This window comes from Leuciscus leuciscus, assembly GCF_965113295.1.
Source record: "Leuciscus leuciscus genome assembly, chromosome: 21".
Taxonomy (NCBI): domain Eukaryota; kingdom Metazoa; phylum Chordata; class Actinopteri; order Cypriniformes; family Leuciscidae; genus Leuciscus; species Leuciscus leuciscus.
Genome location: NC_138745.1, coordinates 18955622 through 18977767, shown reverse-complemented (window position 1 = coordinate 18977767; position 22146 = coordinate 18955622). Strand labels below are relative to the sequence as shown.

At 35.9% G+C, this 22146-nt stretch overlaps 1 protein-coding gene across 1 annotated transcript; it reads right to left on the bottom strand.

Annotated features, from left to right (window-relative positions):
* Positions 1-73: 73 nt before the first annotated feature.
* cyth3a (cytohesin 3a) lies at positions 74-18178 on the bottom strand. Its single transcript, XM_082152839.1, has 13 exons — positions 17900-18178; positions 9410-9492; positions 9115-9179; positions 8951-9017; positions 8726-8844; positions 7681-7761; positions 6861-6973; positions 6147-6295; positions 5946-6057; positions 5201-5277; positions 4144-4215; positions 3514-3668; positions 74-2378 (listed from the first exon to the last, which is right to left on the bottom strand). The coding sequence occupies exons 1-13, from the start codon at positions 17922-17924 to the stop codon at positions 2306-2308; spliced, it is 1191 nt and encodes a 396-aa protein (XP_082008965.1). The 5' UTR covers positions 17925-18178; the 3' UTR covers positions 74-2305.
* Positions 18179-22146: the final 3968 nt, after the last annotated feature.

Below are 22146 nucleotides of genomic sequence, written 5' to 3'. Positions count from 1 at the left end.
ATTTAACTTTAGATTTTTTGTAAACCATTTGAATACAAGGCTGAGGATAAACAGTAAAGATTTTTTTAAAAAAATTTTTATTAATTGTACAAATATTAAAGGTGCACTATGTAACTATGTAACGTTTTTTGTTTTGTTCAAAATTAACTAAATGTAAATGGGTCAATACACCAAATTTTCTCCTTGCGTCACTTGTGTAATTGCAGTATCTGTCAGCAGGGACGGTAACCCAGCCCAAATCTTGACCCCTTTCTGCCACAGCTGTTTTAGTGAGATGAACCTGCTGAGATGCAGGAAAGCAGAATACAGGAAGCAGACCTTTGTTTGAATCGCAACATAAAATGTTTTATTAGGTCAGTTCTTGAGGTCATGAGTTGAGGTCATGTGGCTTGATTGACAGGACTGAGACCTGTATGTTCCATCTAAGATATATGAATTCTGATTTACTGACACATACAGAGAGTTCTGAAATACAGTATTAAGAGCATGCTGCATATTTACCATAAAAAATGTTAAGCAGAATATAAGTGAGGACATTTTACTTGTTACATTTTTGTAATAATACAACATTACATATGCCTATTAAAAAAAACATATAATAATACAGGTATTCAATTTTAAGCCTTAAATTTCAGATGGGTTTGGTTGCATATCATTATGGCTTATCGCTAACAGGTAAAATTAGAAAAGGAAGCGGTACTGTTTGTAGAATTGATGTGTCATAAATCATATTCTCTTTATTTCAATATGATTAGTATTGCTGCCCTACATGGAACTGGACCGTGATGATAACAGGCAACTGTGTTTACTAGCTGAAATTATAGAGAAATAATGGTTGATTTAATGTGTATCATATGGATTCATGTTCTAACAGTGGACAGCAGAATCAGTGTGATGAGTGTATCTACGAGTATTTCCTTTATGCTCTGCAATAAACCATAGTAATAATGAGTTTCAGGTTTACAGAGTTATCAGTCTTCACTTAAAAGCTCAAAAGCTGATTAGCTGCATTCAAAAATTGCATATACATCAGTTTTAAATCCATGGAGTTTCCAAAAAAAGTTGAACTATGGCTTTTGTGATGTTACTTTGTTTGTGTGTGTTTATGTTTGGTTCAGGTATTCCCTATGTTGAGGGGACAAAATGTCACAAGGATGGCCACACCAGAAATCTTTGTCCTTGTGGGGAAATTTTTTGGTCCCCATAAGGAAATTAGCTTATAAGTCCTACAAAGTGATGTTTTTTGAAAATGTAAAATGTGATGGGTAGGTTTATGGTTAGTGTGTGTGTGTGTGTTATTTACAAACATAAAACAACAAAACCAAAAAAAATCGATTAATATAACAGATTGGCAATATTACATAAATACAACAAAATATGTTAACTTAAATCCGCAACAATTTAAATCAAAAAGTGACTACAAACAGGTGTTTGTATTCTTGAAAAGGCATCAAATAATTAGCATAATAAGAGAACATCTGAATTATTATTTTTTTTCTTTTCAGTATTTTATATTAAGGACCTTAAACCATAATAAATATAATATGAAAAAAAAGCTTGATTATTTTCTCTTCCAATTCACGCAACCAGTCCTGCTGATTTTGATGACTATGGCATGGCATAAAACAAACATAAAACCGTTTAAAACTACTGATACAATTAAGACAATGAATGAAATTTAATATTATATGATAGCACAAAAAAACTATACTCAGCATGATTCCCTGCCATAATGGATCTTTTTACTACATTTATAGACTACCTCCTAAAGTACAAAAAAAAAACTAAAAAACATGAGTGGAATTGACATCACCTGTAGTTTGGTATATTACATCCATTTCTTGGCCATCTACTCCTTGCCAGATCTTACATTTAGACTTACTTTGAGAACATCTCCACATAACTATACCTGGATTTTTTTTTTTAATAGTAGACAGGAAAGTTCCCATGTAGGCATCAGGGGGCGCTACTCGCTCTATATTGGACCCTAACGTGAAATTAGGCAGATATTGTGGCAAAGTCAGTCTCTTAAACTTCTTTTTGACAAAGAAAATTCAGCATATAATTGCATCCATTACCATCATTGTACTCCCAATACAATTCATTTGGAGATAAACATTAAGTACATACCCTTTAGATTAGCACATGACCTTTACAGACACCAACATTTTTAAAATCTAGTCCTTCTTTATCCTCAGAGAGCTCTTGCCTCTGACTATTTGTCACCTTCTGAAGGATGCAGGATCCCATGTGAAGGTTTACATTTAAAGAGTGATCATTGAAACCACGACGTTAGGTCCACGGCTCACTTTTTAGCAGCCACTCGCCGTTTTCTAGTAGCCAGCATGTCGTAGAAAGGATCCCTGCTAATGCTTGCCCTGTAGGATGACAACAGTTAAATAAGAATTATACAAGCGAATCATGGTATTAATAAAAGTACACATCCATATAAAACAATACGTTTCTGGAAGCAGTGAACCTGATTACAAAAAGTTTAAAAAGAGGTCCTTTAGGATTTGGGTGGCCCAGAGTTCCCGGCAGTCCCACAGGACATGCTGAGGCAGCTTTTGCTGTAAAACAAGGCTAAACTGACCACAGAACAGTTCCACAATCCCAGTTGAGTCAGAGGACATGTGTTAACTAGACGCCTATAAAGCCACAGATCTTCAATAATAGTACACAAATGGCCTTCATGTCACTATATAATACCTAAACATACGTCATTTCATTTAAAACAAGTCTGTTTTAGACCAAGCAGGAAAACAAAACCAGAGCCATGGCCAACAGCAAGAGGTTAAGTGGTCTTTGGCTTCCCTTTCTCCAGTGATAAATGCTGATCTATCCTCAGGAAAAAACATTTAACCTTGATAGGACGTGGGTCATTTTTAGTTTTGTCAGCCCTTTAGTGTGATGTTTGTATACCCACCACACTGTGTAAAATAATGTTCTCAGCCCTAATTTTTGTCTTGTTTTCCAGTAAAAACATCCTTAAAGCAAGATACATTTAATTTATTATTTCAAATTGTGATATTAGGAGTTTTCAGTGAATTAATTTAATTAATTGATTGATTTATCTATCCACTCATTCAATCAATCTTTATATAATATATATAATAAAATAATAATATATATAAATATACATATAATAGGAATGAACCTTACTAAATTGTGTTAGATTTGTGCACAAATTAAGAAATAAATTCAAAATATATTGTCTGAAAGCAAGTCTTAATATCCTATGCAGTTTGAAGTGATCTTATTTTAAGCATTTCTGCTGGAAAACAAAGAAGTGCACAAGCCAAGGTCTAAAACACTGGAAACACTCGCTTCATCTTATCTGCATGACGGCGATGTTCTATGATAAGAGAAGTCGATGCCCCTTCCTGAGCATCTGTGTGTGTGTGTGTGTGTGTGTGTGTGTGTGTGTGTGTGTGTGTGTGTAGATGACCTACAGCCGACACACATCGGTTATCTGAGAAGAGAATAATGAGGCCTGACACGGTGAAGCCTTACTTGATGGATTTGATCCACTCTTCCTTCTCTTCCAGCGTAGGTGCGGATATTCTGTAGACAACGTGATTCCCCTCCACCACCTTCCCGTCAGCCTCCGTCTTGCATGCCTTAATTACTTGCCCCTTGTGACTGGAATTGTAAAGCTCAAAGCAATTCTGAAAGGTCAAAACATTTAATGGTCACTTTTACTTCTTCATTTCTTATTGACTATCTTAAGGGGACTAAAATTTGCATTCTTCTTAAAGTGGATAGTTCACCCAAAAATGAAAAATCTGTCATCATTTCCTCACCCTCAAGTTGTTACAAATCTGTATGATTTTCTTTCTTCTGCTGAACACAAAAGAAGATATTTTAAAGAATGTCTGTAACCAAACAGTTGATGAGACCCCACTGACTTCCATAGCTTTTTTTTTTTTTTTTTTTTTTTGTCAATAGGGTCCATCAGCTGTTTGGTTAACCATATTCTTCAAAATATCTTCCTTTGTGTTCAGCAGAAGAAAGAAACTCATACAGGTTTGGAACACCTTGAGGGTGAGTAAATGATGACAGAATTTTCATTTTTGGGTGAACTATCCCTTTAAAGACTACCTAAAGAATATAGTTTAACCAAGCGCTTGAAGAGGAACATACTGGTTTTCTTGGTTCCTCCACCTCTCTTATACTAAGATTCTCCAGTGGAATGATCCCCCGAGGCTCTTTGTCCTGTGAACACATGAGTTATAGACCTTAAATCCACTGTGTTTATTTGTTATTAAAGCAATTGGTCATAGGACTTAATCTGCAATATGTTTCCCTAAATGAGATGTAAAAGCATGATTAAAAAAGTGAGGGAACTATGTGCACATTAAGCAACAACTGTCTGTCTCTTGGTCTAAATCTGGCACAGAGCTAGGAAAGAATGCATTATTTCCTTCCACTTTGCTGATGAGATGACACAGCGGGGAGGTTGTTGCTTTGAGTGTTTTTCTAGTTTTAGTCTATGTAAAGTCTATTTAACTTTGAGGTCATGTATATGCCAGTGTACTCAGTGTAAAAAATTGCATGTGTACACATTTAACATGCATTTACTGATGACTCATCCTGCACTGCACAGATTTTTGCCCAATCAAATGCTCTAAAAGGAGTTTAGAATATAGAACCTGTATGAATGTCTTTCTTCTGCTGAACACAAAAAAAAGATATTTTGAATAATGTCAGTAACCAGAAAGTAAATGGACCAAATTGACTTCCATAGTAGGAAAAAGAAAATACTATGAAAGTCAATGGAGTACATCAACTGTCTGGTTACCGACATTCTTCAAAATATCTTCTTTTGTGTTCAGCAGAAGAAGGAAATGATGACAGAATTCTCATTTTTAAGTGAATTATTCCTTTACTACCATCTGAAACTAAGTGAAGAAAGTGCCAGTCAAGTCATTTCATTGAGTCTTGATTTAAACTTGCCAGTTTGTTCAGGTCAAATCCCTGATGTATTGCTTGTTTTGTCTTTTTTTTTAGTGAATGTGCTTTGAGAATGCTGGTGTCTGCTAAGACACTGAACAAATCACTTATTTGCTTTTTCTCCCTGACTTCCGCTTCTATATGACCTTCCTTCTTTTCACTCATATCTTGCTGTCAGTTACATTTTCTTGATAAATCTTAAATCTATTTATTTCCCAAAAAGGAAATACCAAGCAGCTCTACTTACTGTTGTATATTCAAAGTAATATAGACAGTTATCCGTCAAAATGAACCACCTCCTCTTCCAGGTCTTCACTCTTCCCCCTGCAAGTTCAAATACAGATAATAATAAATAAATAAAAATTAAGGGCTTACATAGTGGCAGAACCTTTACACTGTAAATAAATCATGGCATGACATGGAATTAGTATAGTCCCTGTTTCATGCCAACTAACAGTTACCAAAAGATTTGATTATATTACAGGATCTTTACTTTAAAAATGCCATAGCTTTAAAGGTCTGCCAATAACAGCATTATCTATGTAATCCTGATCAATACAGTGAGATGCTGGATAATACCAGTATAAAATTCAATCCACACTCTAAAAAATGCTTGGGTCAAATACGGACGAACCCAACCACTGGGTTTACTGTAAAACTTACAGTAATTAAAAAATTTAACCAACGGTTGGTTTTGTCCATATTTGACCCAAACATGGGTTGAAACAAGCCAACATTTTTTAGAATGTATAAAGAAATCCGGGGGAACTCAATAGACAGACCTGACAGACAGACAGACAGACAGATGATAGATAGACAGATAGATAGCCTAGTTTTGATAGATAGATAGATAGATAGATAGATAGATAGATAGATAGATAGATAGATAGATAGATAGATAGATAGATAGATAGATAGATAGATAGATAGATAGATAGATAGATAGATAGATAGATAGATAGATAGATAGATAGATAGATAGATATACAAACCTAGTTTTAGCAACCATCCCTCTCTGTCTGGATTAAAGAATGTATGAGTTAGATCATTCCCATCATCTTCAGGAATTTTGAAAGGCTCATTCTTAATGCTCTCATATAAATTCTGTGGGAAAAAAAGACAATATGTAAATGCATGTTCTATCATTAAATAACTGGCAACTCTCTCCATCACAGTATGAGGCAGAGACTCACTCTGAGCAGCTCCTCGGGCAGATCTCCTCCCTCGTTGATTCCCCGATTCATGCAGATGAACCTTTCCACTGTGGGCTTGTCTCTGACATTAGGGTTGTGGAGGCTGGTGTTGAGCATGATGACGGAGAACGAGAGAACGTAGCAAGTGTCTGTGGAGAGAAGAAACTCGGATTAGTCGGTCGGCTCAATAGGTCCAGATTGGCAAAATAAAAGGAGCATGTATGTAAAGATATGAAGAGCATGCAACCGTCTTTTTTTTTCTTGTTTGAATTTTTTATTAGTTGACTGCTAAATGATACATTCTGAAAGCAGAGAGTTTGATGCAACATACAGGCCACTTTTTAATGTTTCTGCATCTTTATGCATGACTCCATGCTGAAAGAAAGATATTAATGCTTTGGACATTCACAGACTCTGTTTATAAATAAATAATCATTTTGCGCTTTGTTTAAGCACAGTGTGTTTCAACATTGCTGACATTTATCCCTGCTGTTATAAAGCTCTGCCTTCAGTGGAGCAGATTTTGTACGGAGTGTGCTGTACTTCAAGAGATTGGACCCGGCATGCAAACTATACAGTTTTAATATTATATATGAAATATTTTGGGAATGAGGCTTTTTTATAAGGCTGAGTAAAAGCTTTAGGCCAACGATGGGCCAAAATGAGGGGTTCAGTTAGAAGTCAAGCTTACTGCTGATAGAAGTCATACTGTACCTGTGGACTGAAAGACACCTGGGTTACACTGGCAATATCGAGCAGCAAAGGCCTCCATCATTCGGTCTATCTTCTGTGCTTCACCGGGAAGTCTGAAACTCCACAAAAACTGCCTGACAGGGAGAGATGGAAATGACACTTCAAATTATAATATTTGATGGACCTTTCTCTCAAGGAATTCATGAAAGTATGTATGATTTTATTTGCATAGAGTAACACAAGGACAATAATTGGCTCTAATCACATTATGCTCTAATCATGGAATATTTTGTCTCCTTTAATTTTTCTTTGCGCTTTGAACATTCATTCAAAGTTTTCTAGTCTTTAATAATATTTGACCACTTAATAGCGTTTGCAAAATGATAAATCTGAATGTTCAGTTAACATTTTCAGTCAAATTTATATAACCAAGGAAAAAAAGTGTTTGAACATTCAGAAATACAATTTTCATAACTTCAAACAAAAACTTATTAGGGGCCGTGCACAGAGAATGCATTTTTCCATCTCATTGCGCTTTTTCCATTGTTTGTCTATGTAAACACGAGATACACAGCTTTGCTTGACCACTGCGTTCACATCTTTTGCAGCATCTTGTGCCTGTAACGCCATTCTAAAAACATAACGCTCAAGTTAAAATTAGTTTGTAAAAAGAGTCTCTAGACCTTGCATTTTTTTTGTTCTACTGACCTGCTTTTTTAACCACAAAAACGTGCTCCATGTCAATGACAAATGACATAGGGTTAAGTTCTGGATTTCTAAATACAATGCAGATCTTAAAAGATGTTGCCCACATTAAAGGTGGACAAAACAGCTGTCTCACCTCAACGCTTGCACCAGGTTGAGGTCAGCAAACTCATGAAGCTCCACAAATGCCTGCAAAACCTTAATGTTGAAGTCATCCCTAAAAATAATGAGAAAAAAAATGTTCAATCATCAGTAGTTATTTCCTCATTTGCTCTAAGCTCCGTCTCCAGAGATACACACTTGCTTATTTTTTATCTCAAGTCAATCAAAAGAGATTCATTGCTTCTTTTCTGTTTTCTACAATGGGTTTCACACCAAATACAAAATGTGCACAAGAACAATCATGTATGACCATGTTTGGTTTGTGGATATAAAAATCATCATTTGAAAATATGTAAAGGTCTTTAAAAAGCAGTGATAGGATCATAAAGTGTAATGAAGAGATGAACCACAGCATATGCCCGATTACACAAGCTAAGACAGAACCACGTCTCCAAACTCTAATCAGAAACACAATAATTACAGCTTCCAGCTCCTCCTCGTAAATACAATTAACAGTAATTGCTTTGTTTTATGACCTTACTTTCTAGTAGCAAACGAAATGGATGACTGTGCGACTGAGCTTCAGGCTAGAGCATAGCCAAGACAACGGTTATCAACTTGGACAGGATGCCTATGTAGACAAGGCTATTTTTATATCTAACAACTATTGCACTGTAGTTCAAGCTTACTCTCTCTTTTTTGTCTACTTATTCAGTAAAGCTGCCTCAGAGGGTGATGTTAAGCATCTAAGTTGTTGCAAACCTTTATGGCTACAATCATACCTTCATTTGACTTGATATTGACAGATGTAGCACTGGGTCGCTTTTTCGAGGCAATAATAATGTTTTATATCTAATCATGTGTTGATATATCGGTAAGGGCGAGATAAGGCGCCTTCACGCTGTCTGGGTGATATGCTAAATATTGTTATGGACATGTGGTCATTCTCAGCTGTTTCAAATAGGGGAAGTCATTTCCTGAGACTGAGAGCAGGATCTTTTATGGAAAGGCCTTATCTAACATCACACATATATTTTACACAAAGACTGTGCCATGTGAGCGAGAGCGCTGTGACTTACCGTTCCCCTAAATAATCTCCTATGACAGTTTTGTTTAAGCCTTCGCCTTTATAGAGGAACTGAGCGATGTCCCCAGGTGTGTGTTGCAGAAGATCATTCTCCAAAAGAAATTGGATTCCCTGCAATGATGTTTGAGATGTTAACCACTTTATGATGTTTGCTTAAGCTCAAAACAATACATGACCCAAGACATCATTTATTATGGCAAAAAAACAACCATAATACCTTTTTAGGATCCATATTGAATTTCTTTCTTCCAACAGCAATCTGCTTGTTCCTCTGAGTGCTTTTGCTGCAATGTGATGTAAAATAACAAATATGAACTAGTATTATCTTCGTCTCAATACTAAACAACTCTTTGTAATCTGTAAGAACAAGAAGAAACTTACGTCTCCCTGACACATGTTAAATTCTCAATCTCTGTCATGACTTCTGAGATCTCAAACTTTAACCTCTGAAAGAATCAGAAAAAGTCATGACTTAAGTTATAGCACTGGTTCTAAAGTTAATCAAATTGATCAAAAATCTTTCTTAATAATCTCATACTTAATGTAATGTAAAATAAAACGCATTCCACCACATCACAAATGACATCCAGCCCCCATTAGTGGGAACTTGTGGTGAAGGTGACATGATAAATGTCAATCACTGAGATATCCTAATGACAATGACTAAAGCTTATACCTCAATGTCATCTAGCAGCTCCTTCTTCCTTCGTCTAATGTTGGACAGTTCATCTCTCTCTTCAAGTGAAAGATCTTCAGGCACTGTTGAGAGACAAATGTGATGTTAAAATGGTTCATCTAATAATAATAACCAAAAAAAAGATTCAAAGAATCTAAAGCTGTATAGCCATATCCCTAACCTAAACTCAAATCCCAAAGTGCTGTATAAGACATAAAAATCTAGAGCACATTTATCCTCATAAATAATGTTAATTCAACTTTCCTTGACTTGCAGCCCAAAACCGAGAAGCAACTCAAGAAGGAAAAACTAGTGTTTTACATAGCCTAAGTACTTCACTTCTCCAGGACACCTACGGTACGACCCAAAATGTTCAAGACAACTTGACCTTCCAAGATGATGGTGGTCCTGCATCTAAATAAGAGACTATAAGCCATTCCAACTTTACAACATTAAAGTGCCAACTGAAACACAGAAGAGTAATCACATACTCATCTGCTGGTTTTACATTTCTCATTTGTGGAGGTTTCAGATGCTTCAGATACTTAAGTCAAAACAGACAATTAACTCCTGAACTGAGTATAATTGTTTTTTTCTTTCACAAGTAGGAGAGTGATTGCTTGTGGCTCAGTGCTTGTAAATGTGGACACTATGAGTGCATTATGTAATTGTACCCCGGGCACAGCAGGATTAGACAAGAGACGGGCTAATAAGAGGGGCAGGGGGGAATTTCCTGTGGTTGTCTGGTTCTGCCTCATGACAATGGAGGGGAAGTTGAGAATGAGTGCATGAATCAAGGTTCAACCTTAACAATAACATTATAGGGTGATTCACTGCAGTCAATCTGAGCTTTCATATTGAGTGCAATGGTCTTTTTTCATTATTTTATTATTATGTAAAAGCCATACTAAATCTTAATGAGGAACCATTTGTTCATTACGCAACAGGGTCTGGATATGGTCAAATGTAACTAGTGTAGAATAAATGGGGTAAAAATAGAATATTCCTTCCAGATATGAACATTATGTGCCTATAACTTGCCATGTGGAGTTGGCAAAAATCACTAGAACAGAAGTAAATTCCCTTCTAATGAAATTAAGCCACATTTGCCTGAGGCTCATAGTGAAAATGAGTTTGTCTTCATTAAAGCATTATATGGAAGGCATTATTTAAAGATTATCAAGCTGCTTTCCATATTATATAAATCTTATGTTGAATTTTAAAAAAAGAAAAAAAGAAAGAAATGCTAAAATATCCGTCATTAGTGATGACATCACCACCCGCACCTTCTTGTGGGAAAAACAGGAATGTCGACTGCATGCAAAACTGTCAATTCAAAGCTTCATTCCATCAGCATGAGTGACACTTTGCTTGGAAACAATTACAGCTGTTTGTGAAAAAGACTGCAGTGTATTGAAATTCAGCATTGCCTAAATTAGACAAAATTCAACTGAAAATCACATATAAACTAAGTCTGGGTTCAGTAAGATTTATTTGAAAAAATAACTTTTTATCTTTTAAAACAGTTGAGCTGCTAAATATTTTTTACGGAAACTGATTAAACAAAATTCAGGATTTTTCAGTGAATAAAAAATTCAAAAGAACAGTATTTATTTTTCATCGAAATCGTATTTATTATTTGAAAAATGTATTTACTGTCACATTTGATTACAAAAAAGTAAAATCATTAAAAAAAAAAAGTAAATCATCTCACTGACCCCAATCTTTTGAACGCTAGTATACGATTTTAGGAAAAGATGAATTGGATTCATGTTGACGTTCTGGGTGTAAATGTGGATATTAAGGGTTTGCAGGATGCTTTGCATCCTGGCCTCTAACACCCCTTTAATAAACACACTGGCCTCAATCCCTCTAACTATATCTTATCCTTATTCGCAATAGCCGCACAGAAGGCCAGCTGCTCCAAATCCAGGCTTACCCATTGATATCAACCACACACTCAGACCAGGACCCACAGGACAGGAAGTGTGTGCCACACATAGATGTGTCCCAGTCACTAGCCTATCCAAACAAGATAAAAATGCACAAAGCGCCTGTAAAGGCTTATTTGGGCTATATGTTGGTCCATTTTCTTAATTGCTAGTTAATGCATCTGTCAGTGATCATGAAAATATTACAGTAGTATAGCTGATAATAACCAGCTACCAAGTTTCAGAGATTATATGAGCCTGATAGACATGTTAGATTGTTTCTAATACCATTTAATTGTACACTTAATACCCTGTTTTTAAGAATAAGAAGGATACTTACATCACGGTTAACCAGTGAGACAGATGGAATGGGCAGAGAGCTTATCTCTATTCAAAAGAGAAAAAAGTTGCTTTCTGAACAGTGTGTGCTTCTCTTTATCCTCTTAGAGCCCCCCGAATGTGTATTTATCAAATAACAGTATTAGCAAAGAAACATTTGGGATATACCCACAACATCTGCTTCTATATTCACAGTTTTAGGGTGAGACTTTATTGGATAAAGCCAGGCAACAGTTCCAATGTAAAACCAACAATCCTGGACGTTTGTTTTATGGTTTTTTTGAAAATAGAAAATGTAGCACCTCTTTATAAAATACTTTTGAAATACTGTTCAAAAGTTATAGGTGAGTGAGATTTTCTTTTTTGAAAGAAATTAATACTTTTATTCAGCAAGTACGCATTAAAATGATCAAAAGTGACAGTGAAGACTCAAAAAAATGATTTCTCAAATAAATGCTGTTCTTTTAAACTTCCTATTCATTTAACAATCTTAAAAAGAAGTTTCACCGTTTCCACAAATATATTTAGCAGCACAACTGTTTTAAACATTGATGATAAAAATAAATGAGCACCAAATCTGCAAGATGCCATCACAGGCATAAATTAAGTTTTCTTTTTAAATGTACCTAGTTTAAAAGGTATTTTAAATAAAATAAATATTTTACAATATAATTTTTTTAACTGTAATTTCGATAAAATAAATGCAGCCTTAGTAATGCAGTCATTAAAAAAAATTCTCTCCAAAACATTAAAAAAATCTTACCGACCCCAAACTTTTAAACAGTATTATTTTTTCCTTAAATAAAATATTATACAATAGACCAAAACGTGTCTAAAACCCACATCCCCTTCAATGTCTCTTTCTGCATTAACAAAACCTGCAAATGATAAAGACGTAATGCCCAAGAATGCACGGCTGGCGAATCCAACATTCCTGACATGAAAGAGATGGGGCTTTGGGACGGTCCTGACTCAGTGGGTGGAAAACTGGACAAGGCTCTTTTGTACTACTGGCAGTTTGTTTTTAAATCTCCTGCTGGGACAAAAGGGTTTGACAACCCCATCAAAAAAGTTATTTAGGTTTTTAACTTTCCACTTTCACATTTTGATTAAAATATGAAAATATTTGCATTCAATAACAATAATTCACAATCCACTCATTTCACCACCGTTCAACTGGTGCTAGAGCTCATAAAACGTCTTGGAAGGCCCTCCAGACTTTCTTCAAATCAATTCCATATGTGGCACTTAGAAGACAACAAACACTGAACGCTAAAAGCTCTCTCTCCTTCTTCATCCAATGACAATAATCAGGATGCAACCACATGATAAATGTTTAACATCATCTTAAAGTCTGTAATATTCACAGATTAAACCTCATATCAAAATCTCAATAGACAGCAAACATAAACATCAAATCTTGTGGAGCATGACATCTCAGATCTATCAGTAATCAGAACGGATATTATACAGCAGTGAAATGTAAAAATACAATGTTTTTGATAATAATAACATGGCTGACATTGTCTTGACCTTAAGCAGATTTGCCAGGCACGGTGTCCTTCAGATCTCTGCTGGTGCAGTCACACCATTGATGAGGTTTTGACCACTGCCTGTGTCATCCCTGGTGCCAGACGGCTCCTCAGGAGAGCCTGGACCAGACACCGGTGCCATCAGACACAGACAATGTTAATGAGTGCCAGGCCACACGGTTTCTCCTTTAATCAGTCTGAGAAAGTCTGTCCCTTTGTTGGTCCTTAGAAGTAGCGGCTCCTGGCCGTAAATTTAGGTAGGGCAGATTCTAGGTCTTAACGCTAGATTATGAAAAACATTTTGTAAGCTTTATATTCTAATTGCTGAACACATCAGATGCACTTTTGACAGAATTGTAATGTCCTTGCGTTATTCAGCCTGAGGGTGGCGCTCTAATGGTGATTGACAGACTTTAGTACACATGACAAACGCATAGAATGCCATTTTCCGAATGTTGTTTTAGAATTTTGCAAGTTGTGGAGGAATTCCAGTGAGGAAAACAAAGTCATGTCTATTCAACATAACTACAGAACAGAACAGAACTGTTACAAAAAAAGTCACATTTGCGAGTTTATTTTTCCTGCAATTGCGAGTTTATAGCTCACAAAAAGATGTCAGAATTGCGAGATATAAACTCACAGTTGCGAGTTATAAAGTCAGAATTGCGAGATATAATGTTGCAATTGTGTGTTATAGTCAGAATTGTAATATAAACTCACAATTGCGAGAAATAAACTCTCAGAATTGCACGTTCATATGCATATTATAAAGTCATAATTGTGAGATATAAACTCGCAATACTGAGAAAAAAAGTCATATTTGCGAGTTTATTTCTCGCAATTGTGAGTTTATGTCCCACAATTCTGACTTTATAACACGCAATTGTGACTTTATATCACGCAATTCTGACTTTATATCTCGAAATTCTCAGAAATAAAGTCAGAATTGAAAGGTGTAAACTCGCAATTATGAGATAAAAAGTCGCAATTATCTTTTAAATTCATATTCACTATTAACTTCCATACTATTCACATGGCCATGTTTAAACTATAGGATGTACGCTTTCATTAATTTGATATGCTACTCCACATTGGTAACACAGACATGCCAACTAGTAACTGACCAGATTCAGACTAATATACACATAACTGAAGTGGATTGATCGTCTTGGGCTGAAAAACTGTTTTTTACGTAGGGTTTACGTATAAGGAAACGTGAAAATAAGCGCGGCAGTCTGAAATCTGCCACAATGACTCAATTAGAAAGCGCTGCAGTTCCAAGTTTCACCACAGATTAACATTGTCAATTTGTGGGGTGCTGTAGAGAGAGGGAGGGCTCAGAGACAATGTGCTAAATTTTAATCAGAGGTGGACAGTAACAAAGTACATTTACTTGAGTACTATACTTAAGAACACTTTTTGAGTATCTGTACTTTACTTGAGTATTATTTTTTCAGGAAACATTTTACTTTAACTTCACTACATTTGAAAGACAAATATCGTACTTTTTACTCCACTACATTTCTGTCAAGGTCCTTGAGTAGAAAGTAGTAACGTCAGTCAAGGGAGGATTTTGGTTGGAAATGAAAGTCGAGTTGACGTTAGAACCCGACTTTCGTCACTGATGTCAACACGATTTTCATTTTCAACCACAATACAACGTCTCGTCTGTCCAACGTTGGAGATTAACGTCAATCTGATTTTCATTTCCAACGTTGGGTTTGGTCTTATAAATGCAAATTTTGTCATTGTTTTGGAGCACACTAGCTTATAACAGTAAGGCTAACATATTCATACTAAAAGCCCAAAAACTTTAAATAGGGCAATATTTGAGTGAACAGCCATTTGGGTGTCCGAAACCATTGTGGACGTTATTGAGTGCACTTATTCAATCTCACATTCAATCCCACTACTGGAACTGTGTTCTAGAAATAAATTTGATATTGATATGAGGGTAGGTAGGCAGGCATAGATTCAGAGGCATAAGGTACTGTAAGTATTACATACAACAATGCAACAATAATAAAACAATGCATTGACATTTACTTTTTACTTTTGATACTTAAGTACTTTTAAAAACAAGTACTTCTGTACTTTCACTTTAGTAAAAAGTCTTTACAACTTTTACTTGTAACGGAGTAATATTCGACCAGTAGTATCTGTACTTTCACTCAAGTAAGGAAGTTGTGTACTTTGTCCACCTCTGATTTTAATACACCCTGCTAACTTTTACGACTTAAATTAGTCTAGAAAATTGGAAAAAAATATTTGTTCCAGAATGCTGAACCCATTTACAATTTATTATTAATTAAGTCTATATAGAGGTAAAAAGGACATCATTTTGTGGTTCTGATAAGAGGGCTCTCCTTGACCCCCTAGCGGTCTTTCTTTGCAGTCAACCATCTGTCACAGAAACTGATGGAAAATGGTTTTCCATTTGTTTTTTCCCACGGTAAGATAAGACAAACTAGCCATTGAGTCCAAGGCTTTGAAGTTTTCAGGATCATGATACAAGAGGAACTGGAAAGACCTACTGAGCTAATGGTACCTCTATCTTCTTGCTTTCTTGTTCTTGTAGACATTTACAATTGGTCTTTGTCAGATAAAGTGATTACAGCTGTAAATCAGCATAGCAATGAAACTGGCTACATGCTCAAAGGTGCTTGAGATGTCTGGCTTTTAGGTCTAGTTTTTGGTTCTTTTTTTTTTTCTTTTTTTTACACTGATATACCAAAACAACTCTCACAGAGTAACAGCCTCACACTAAATCACTAGCATTATCTCCACAGTAATATAGTAATTGAAAGCAGAATTATTGGATAAATATCTGAAAGCCCACTGGTGCTTGTCCAAAATGTGTTCAAATTGACAAAATGTGCAAGCTCTGAAATCTTTCCAAAAGTGACCAGGTGGCTACAATCAGTGTAGTAAAGTTAAATTTAATTATTTTGTCAAAGTTTCAAATTTTATATCTAAAGAAAGAACAATACAAACCAAAGAAATAAACAATATCTTCCAGTCCCTTTAAAGTTACAATGGAAACCATGGTATCCACCAAAATACCATAGTTCCTAGTTATTTGTAACTATTCTAGAATAAAAATACTTCTCTTTTTTTGGAATACATTAGTCATTTACATTTTAATTTCAATTTAATTTCTTTTTATTTTATTTCCTCTTTTGACTTGTGCTAACATCATGTGATAGTTATTACATTATTACTGTATTAACAATAATGGTAGTATGTATACTAGGCAGAACTATGCTTTATTTGGCTGTGTCCGAAATCGCCCTTTATAATAGCCGTTGGGGTTGGTTCCAGGGGTGGAGGATGTCATGGGGGGTATTCTGATATTCAGATTCTAAGGCAGAGTAACAGTTTAATGTTCTACAACAAAATAGAGCAAGCTTTGGTGATAACAAATAAGTAAATATTTAATTGCTTAATTACATCAAAAATGGAAAAAGTTGGATAAAAACGTACAAACGTACACACAAACTGACCAACAACCGCAACTTTCAGATGCCATTTTTTTTTTTTTTGCTCAACTTTTAGGGAATGGAACGCAGAGGATTGTGGGATTTCAAAGGCAGCAAAGGATACATCTATGCTGCCTTCAAAAATCGATCAGATGAAGATATTTTAGGAGACAGGAAGTGAAGCTAACATTGGATTTGGACGTGCCATGATGCCTTCATACCTTGGAAGGCATAATTTTTTTTTAGCTTTCGAAAGCAGCCTATGTTAGATGTTTATAAATGGAGCGTATTGATTTGCGAAATGTAAAAACTGGAGTGGATTTAATAATAAAAAACATTGTGACAAGCAATGCTCGTTGTTGTAGCTTCTTTTGAAACCATTTTCTTTGGTGGAGAAGATAACTAACCTTTTTTTGTGTGTGTGTGTGTTTGAAATGTAAGTTACTTAGTTATTGTTTGTTGAACTGTTGTATAAAGCAACACTCTCCCGGTTGTGTAGTTGTATTGAATGAATGTCAACCCCGCTGGTTATGTGATACTGATCAATTCTAAAAGTAGCATTTTCTAATTAATAAATTTGTTATTTATGCAGAGCTCTATAAAAAACGAGCACTTGACTAATTAAATGCCTAATTATCCCTCTTGGCACCACAGCTGTACTCATAAACATCTCACGAGCTACTTCAAAGAATCTCCACATCAAACAAACTGACGACCTACATATGGACAGCCATATGAACGGAATAAGACTGAAGTGATGTTCAAATTCTTATCAAACACAGTGACAACATATTAACAACAAGAACACTAGCAATTTCAAGTAAAAATGAAACATCTTTCATACAAAGCAGAAACTGTTAAAGTGTAAATAATATCACTAATGATCCAGTCGATGATAGGTATAAGCCTATTAAAAGTAATAATAGAAAATATTATATTAAAATTTACTTTTTTCTCCTACACACCCCGTTCAGTGCTGATGAATAATGGTTATCTTCACAGTGAGGAAATCGTGTGAGTAGCCTATATAGTGTTTGGGCATCAAAGCGCGTTTCCAATCAACAGCACGCGCCTCTTACGCGCAAAAATGCTGTCTAGATAGGCAGCTCACTCGGTTTTGAGACAAACCAGAGACTGACAGCTGCTTATGCTTGCAAAAAAAAAAAAAAAAAAAAAAGAAAAAAAAAAAAAAGAAAACAGAAACCTTACCTCGGTTATCTTCATCCATGTTCATGCTGCGAAGAGACTTGATGTAAATAACGTCCTGCAGTAATAGATTACTACCCTAATATTATCACACTGGTCAAAATGAAATCACATTAGGATACACACTGAGCTCATCGTAACCCAGTTGAGGGACAGCATTAAATTTAATTCGCATAATCCATAAATTGCTGCATAGACGGACATAAATCCTGGTGAAACAAATGAATATGCAGCCGCTGTACGCCAGCTTCCATTCGCCTTCATCCACAGAGAGACTGTGAGAAGAAACAGCTTCATTTAGCCAACGAATAGAGGCTCCGCCCATCACCATAATCTATGAATATATACTATGACTGATGAGTGATTGCATCCTGGTCTTTACATCTAGTCTAAATAAGCTATGTCACTGTCAGGCAAACGTCTCGAGGGCAAGTCAGAAGAATTTATATATATATATATATATATATATATATATATATATATAGCTATTAAAATAAAATACAAAATAATGTATTTCAACATTCTATATTTCTAACGTGTTGATGTTGAAAGAGAGAAAGGCATGCTTTATATTAATTTTATATTAATTATATGATCATTATTTTATTAATTATTATATAATATGACTAATATTACATAATAAGAATAATATAATACAATTAATTAATGAAACATATTTATTTATGAATATCAAGGCTAATTATATTTTTGCCACATGGTCTCAAACTAAATATGTAATAAGGCAAGGCAAGGCAAGGCAAGTTTATTTATATAGCCCATTTCATACACAATGGCAATTCAAAGGGCTTTACATAGAAGAAATAAAAATAATAAAAATAAATAAGAATAATTAAAATAGTTTAGAAAAATAAAATAAAACACAGTACAGTACAAACAGTCGGACGAACAGCGGCACAGTGCTCATTCAGTAAATGCACAGCTAAACAGATGTGTTTTGAGTCTGGATTTGAATGTGACCACTGTAGGAGCACGTATGATCTCTTCTGGAAGCTGGTTCCAGCTGCGGCTGGCATAGTAGCTAAAAGCCGACTCGCCATGCTTAGAGTGAACTCTTGTTTCTAGCTGATGTGATCCTAATGATCTGAGTGATCTGTTGGGTTTATATTCAGTGAGCATATCTGCAATGTATTGAGTTCCTAGGCCATTGAATGATTTATATACCAGTAATAATACTTTAAAATCAATCCTAAATCTAACTGGGAGCCAGTGTAAAGACCTGAGGACTGGTGTGATATGTTCATATTTTCTGGTTCTGCTCAGAATCCTGGCAGCAGCGTTCTGTATGAGCTGCAACTGTCTTATGGTCTTTTTGGGAAGGCCAGTGAGTAGTCCATTACAATAATCCACCCTGCTGGTGATGAAAGCATGCACAAGTTTCTCTAAGTCTTGTCTGGAAACAAAGCATCTAATTCTTGCAATATTTTTGAGATGATAGTATGCTTATTTAGTTATTGCTTTGACATGACTACTGAAACTAAGGTCTGACTCTAGTGTCACACTGAGATTCCTGACTTGATTTTTAGTTGTTTGACCCCTAGAGTGAAGGTATGCATTCACCTTGAGAACTTCATCTTTGTTTCCAAACGCAATAACTTCAGTTTTGTCTTTGTTTAACTGAAGAAAGTTTTGCCACATCCAACTGTTGACTTCATCAATGCATTGGCACAGGGAGTCAATGGGGCTGTAATCGTTAGGCGATAGGGCTAAGTAGAGCTGTGTGTTGTCTGCATAGCTGTGGTAAGCAATTTGGTTCTTTCTCATTATTTTGCTCATTGGGAGCATATACAGGTTGAACAGAAGTGGAGCAAGAATTGAGCCTTGAGGGACTCTGCATGTCATGGATGTCCACTCAGACTTATGGTCTCCTATACTCACATAATAACCTCTCCCATCTAAGTATGACTTGAACCATTTTAGGACTATCCCAGAAAGCCCCACCCAGTTTTCCAGCCTGTCAAGAAGTATGTTATGATCGACAGTGTCAAATGCAGCACTGAGGTCGAGAAGTGATAATTTGCCTGGATCAGTATTTAAGCGAATATCATATATTATCTTTATGAGCGCTGTCTCTGTGCTGTGGTGCGGTCAGAAACCAGATTGAAAATTGTCAAAGTATCCATTCGAGCATACTAATTTGTTCAGCTGATTGAAGACAGCTTTTTCAATGATCTTGCCTATGAAAGGAAGATTTGAGATCGGTCTATAGTTGCTTAATATGGTCTTATCCAGATTGCTCTTTTTCAGGAGGGGCTTGTCAACTGCAGTTTTCAGGGAGTTTGGAAAACTCCCAGAGAGAAGTGAGGCATTTACCACTTCTAGAAGATCTGCTTCTAAACTGTTTAACACACTTTTGAAAAAAGATGTGGGAAGTGTGTCAAGAGCGCAGGTTGATGTTTTAAGGTGCTGTACGGTTTCTTCCAAAATTTTGCCATCAATTTCTTTGAAATCAGACATAGTAACTACTTTCTCAGGTGGTCTGATCTGTCTGAACTCAAGGATGTGCTGATCACCTTTCTGATATTATTGATTTTCTCAGAGAAGAAAGAAGCAAACTCACTGCATTTGCTGTCTGAGAGCATTTCACTGGGAATCTGGCTTGGGGGGTTTGTGAGTCTCTCTACAGTAGCAAAAGGAGTGTGTGTGTTGTTTAAATTGCTGTTTATAATATTTGAGAAGAAAGTCTGTCTAGCTTTGCCTAGTTCCAAATTGAAAGCATGGGTCCTGTCTTTGTAGATGTTATAATGGACTATAAGTTTTGTCTTCCGCCACATGCGCTCTGCTTTTCTGCATTGTCTTTTCATATTTTGCACTGCTGTTGAGTTTCTCCAAGGTGCTTTTAGTCTGCCACTCTTCTTCCTGACTTTCACAGGAGCAATATCATCAATTACACTTTTAACTTTTGAGTTAAAAGAATCAAGGAGAAAATCAGCAGAGTCAGCAGATATGCTTGGTGTTAAAGATATAGCTTTCATAAATAGTACACTAGTGTTCTCATTTAAGCATCTCTTCTTGACAGACACATATCTAGCTTCAATGGCAGGAGAAATCAATATATCAAAGAAAATACAGAAATGATCAGACAGTGCTACATCCTTAATAACAATCGATGAAATGTTTAGACCCTTACTAATAAGTCAATCTAGAGTGTGTCCACGATTGTGTGTGGGTCCATGTACATGCTGATTCAGATCAAAAGTTTTTAAAACAGTTTTGATTTCTTTTGCCATATTGGTTTCTGCATTATCTATGTGAATGTTAAAATCTCCAGCAATGGCAAAACAGTCAAACTCTGAGGTAATTGTTGATAACAGTTCTGTAAAGTCCTCAGCAAAGGCTGGAGAGTATTTTGGAGGCCTGTAAATAATGATAAGTAAAATGCGTGGAGCACCTTTTAACACAATACCCAGATATTCTAAAGACGGGTAATTCCCAAATGATATTTGATTACATTGATAGATATCTTTAAAAAGAGCAGCTAGACCCCCACCTCTCTTAACAGCTCTGCAGACACTCATAAAAGTAAAGTTAGGAGGGGATGTTTCATTTAGGATTGTTGCACTGCAGCTGTCTTCTAGCCAGGTTTCATTTAGAAGCATAAAATCCAGGTTGTTTGTGGTTATTAAGTCGTTGACTAGAAGTGATTTATTTTTAAGTGAGCGGATGTTTAAAAGTGCTAACTTAACAGTCTTACTTTTTGTCCCCACAGCAATCTTAGTTTGACGTGTAATAGGCACCAGATTAGTTGGGTTTGCTGTACGGCTATTAAAGGCCTTCGACTTTCTATCTTGAAATAGAATAGCAATAGAGAAAGATACTGGCACACTGGGTTCCCGCTTGTTCTGTAAACATTTGAGAAAGTTACTGTTATCATAGCGGGGACCCAACACATATCACTGAGAGCTGGTATCAGTTGTTTTTGGTTCACCTCGAGCAGATGGAGGAGGGTGTGGGCCCTGGCGTTGTGGCAGAGGCCGAAGAGCTCTCACAGGAGGAGGAGGCCGAGCTGGGCCCGCAGGCTTTGGTGGTTGCGGTGCCTGCCGTTTTTAAGAATATAAGAATATAAGAGACCTGGAAAAATACCTTATGACGTAATATGCAATATCCTGAGCTTTATATGCAAGAGTGATGTCAGCAAGAGGTGAAGAATACCATGCCCCTACAATGACTGTATGGAATACAGGAACTTGCCTGTTTTCCGGACACAACTTGTCAGCTAGTATTAGTCACAC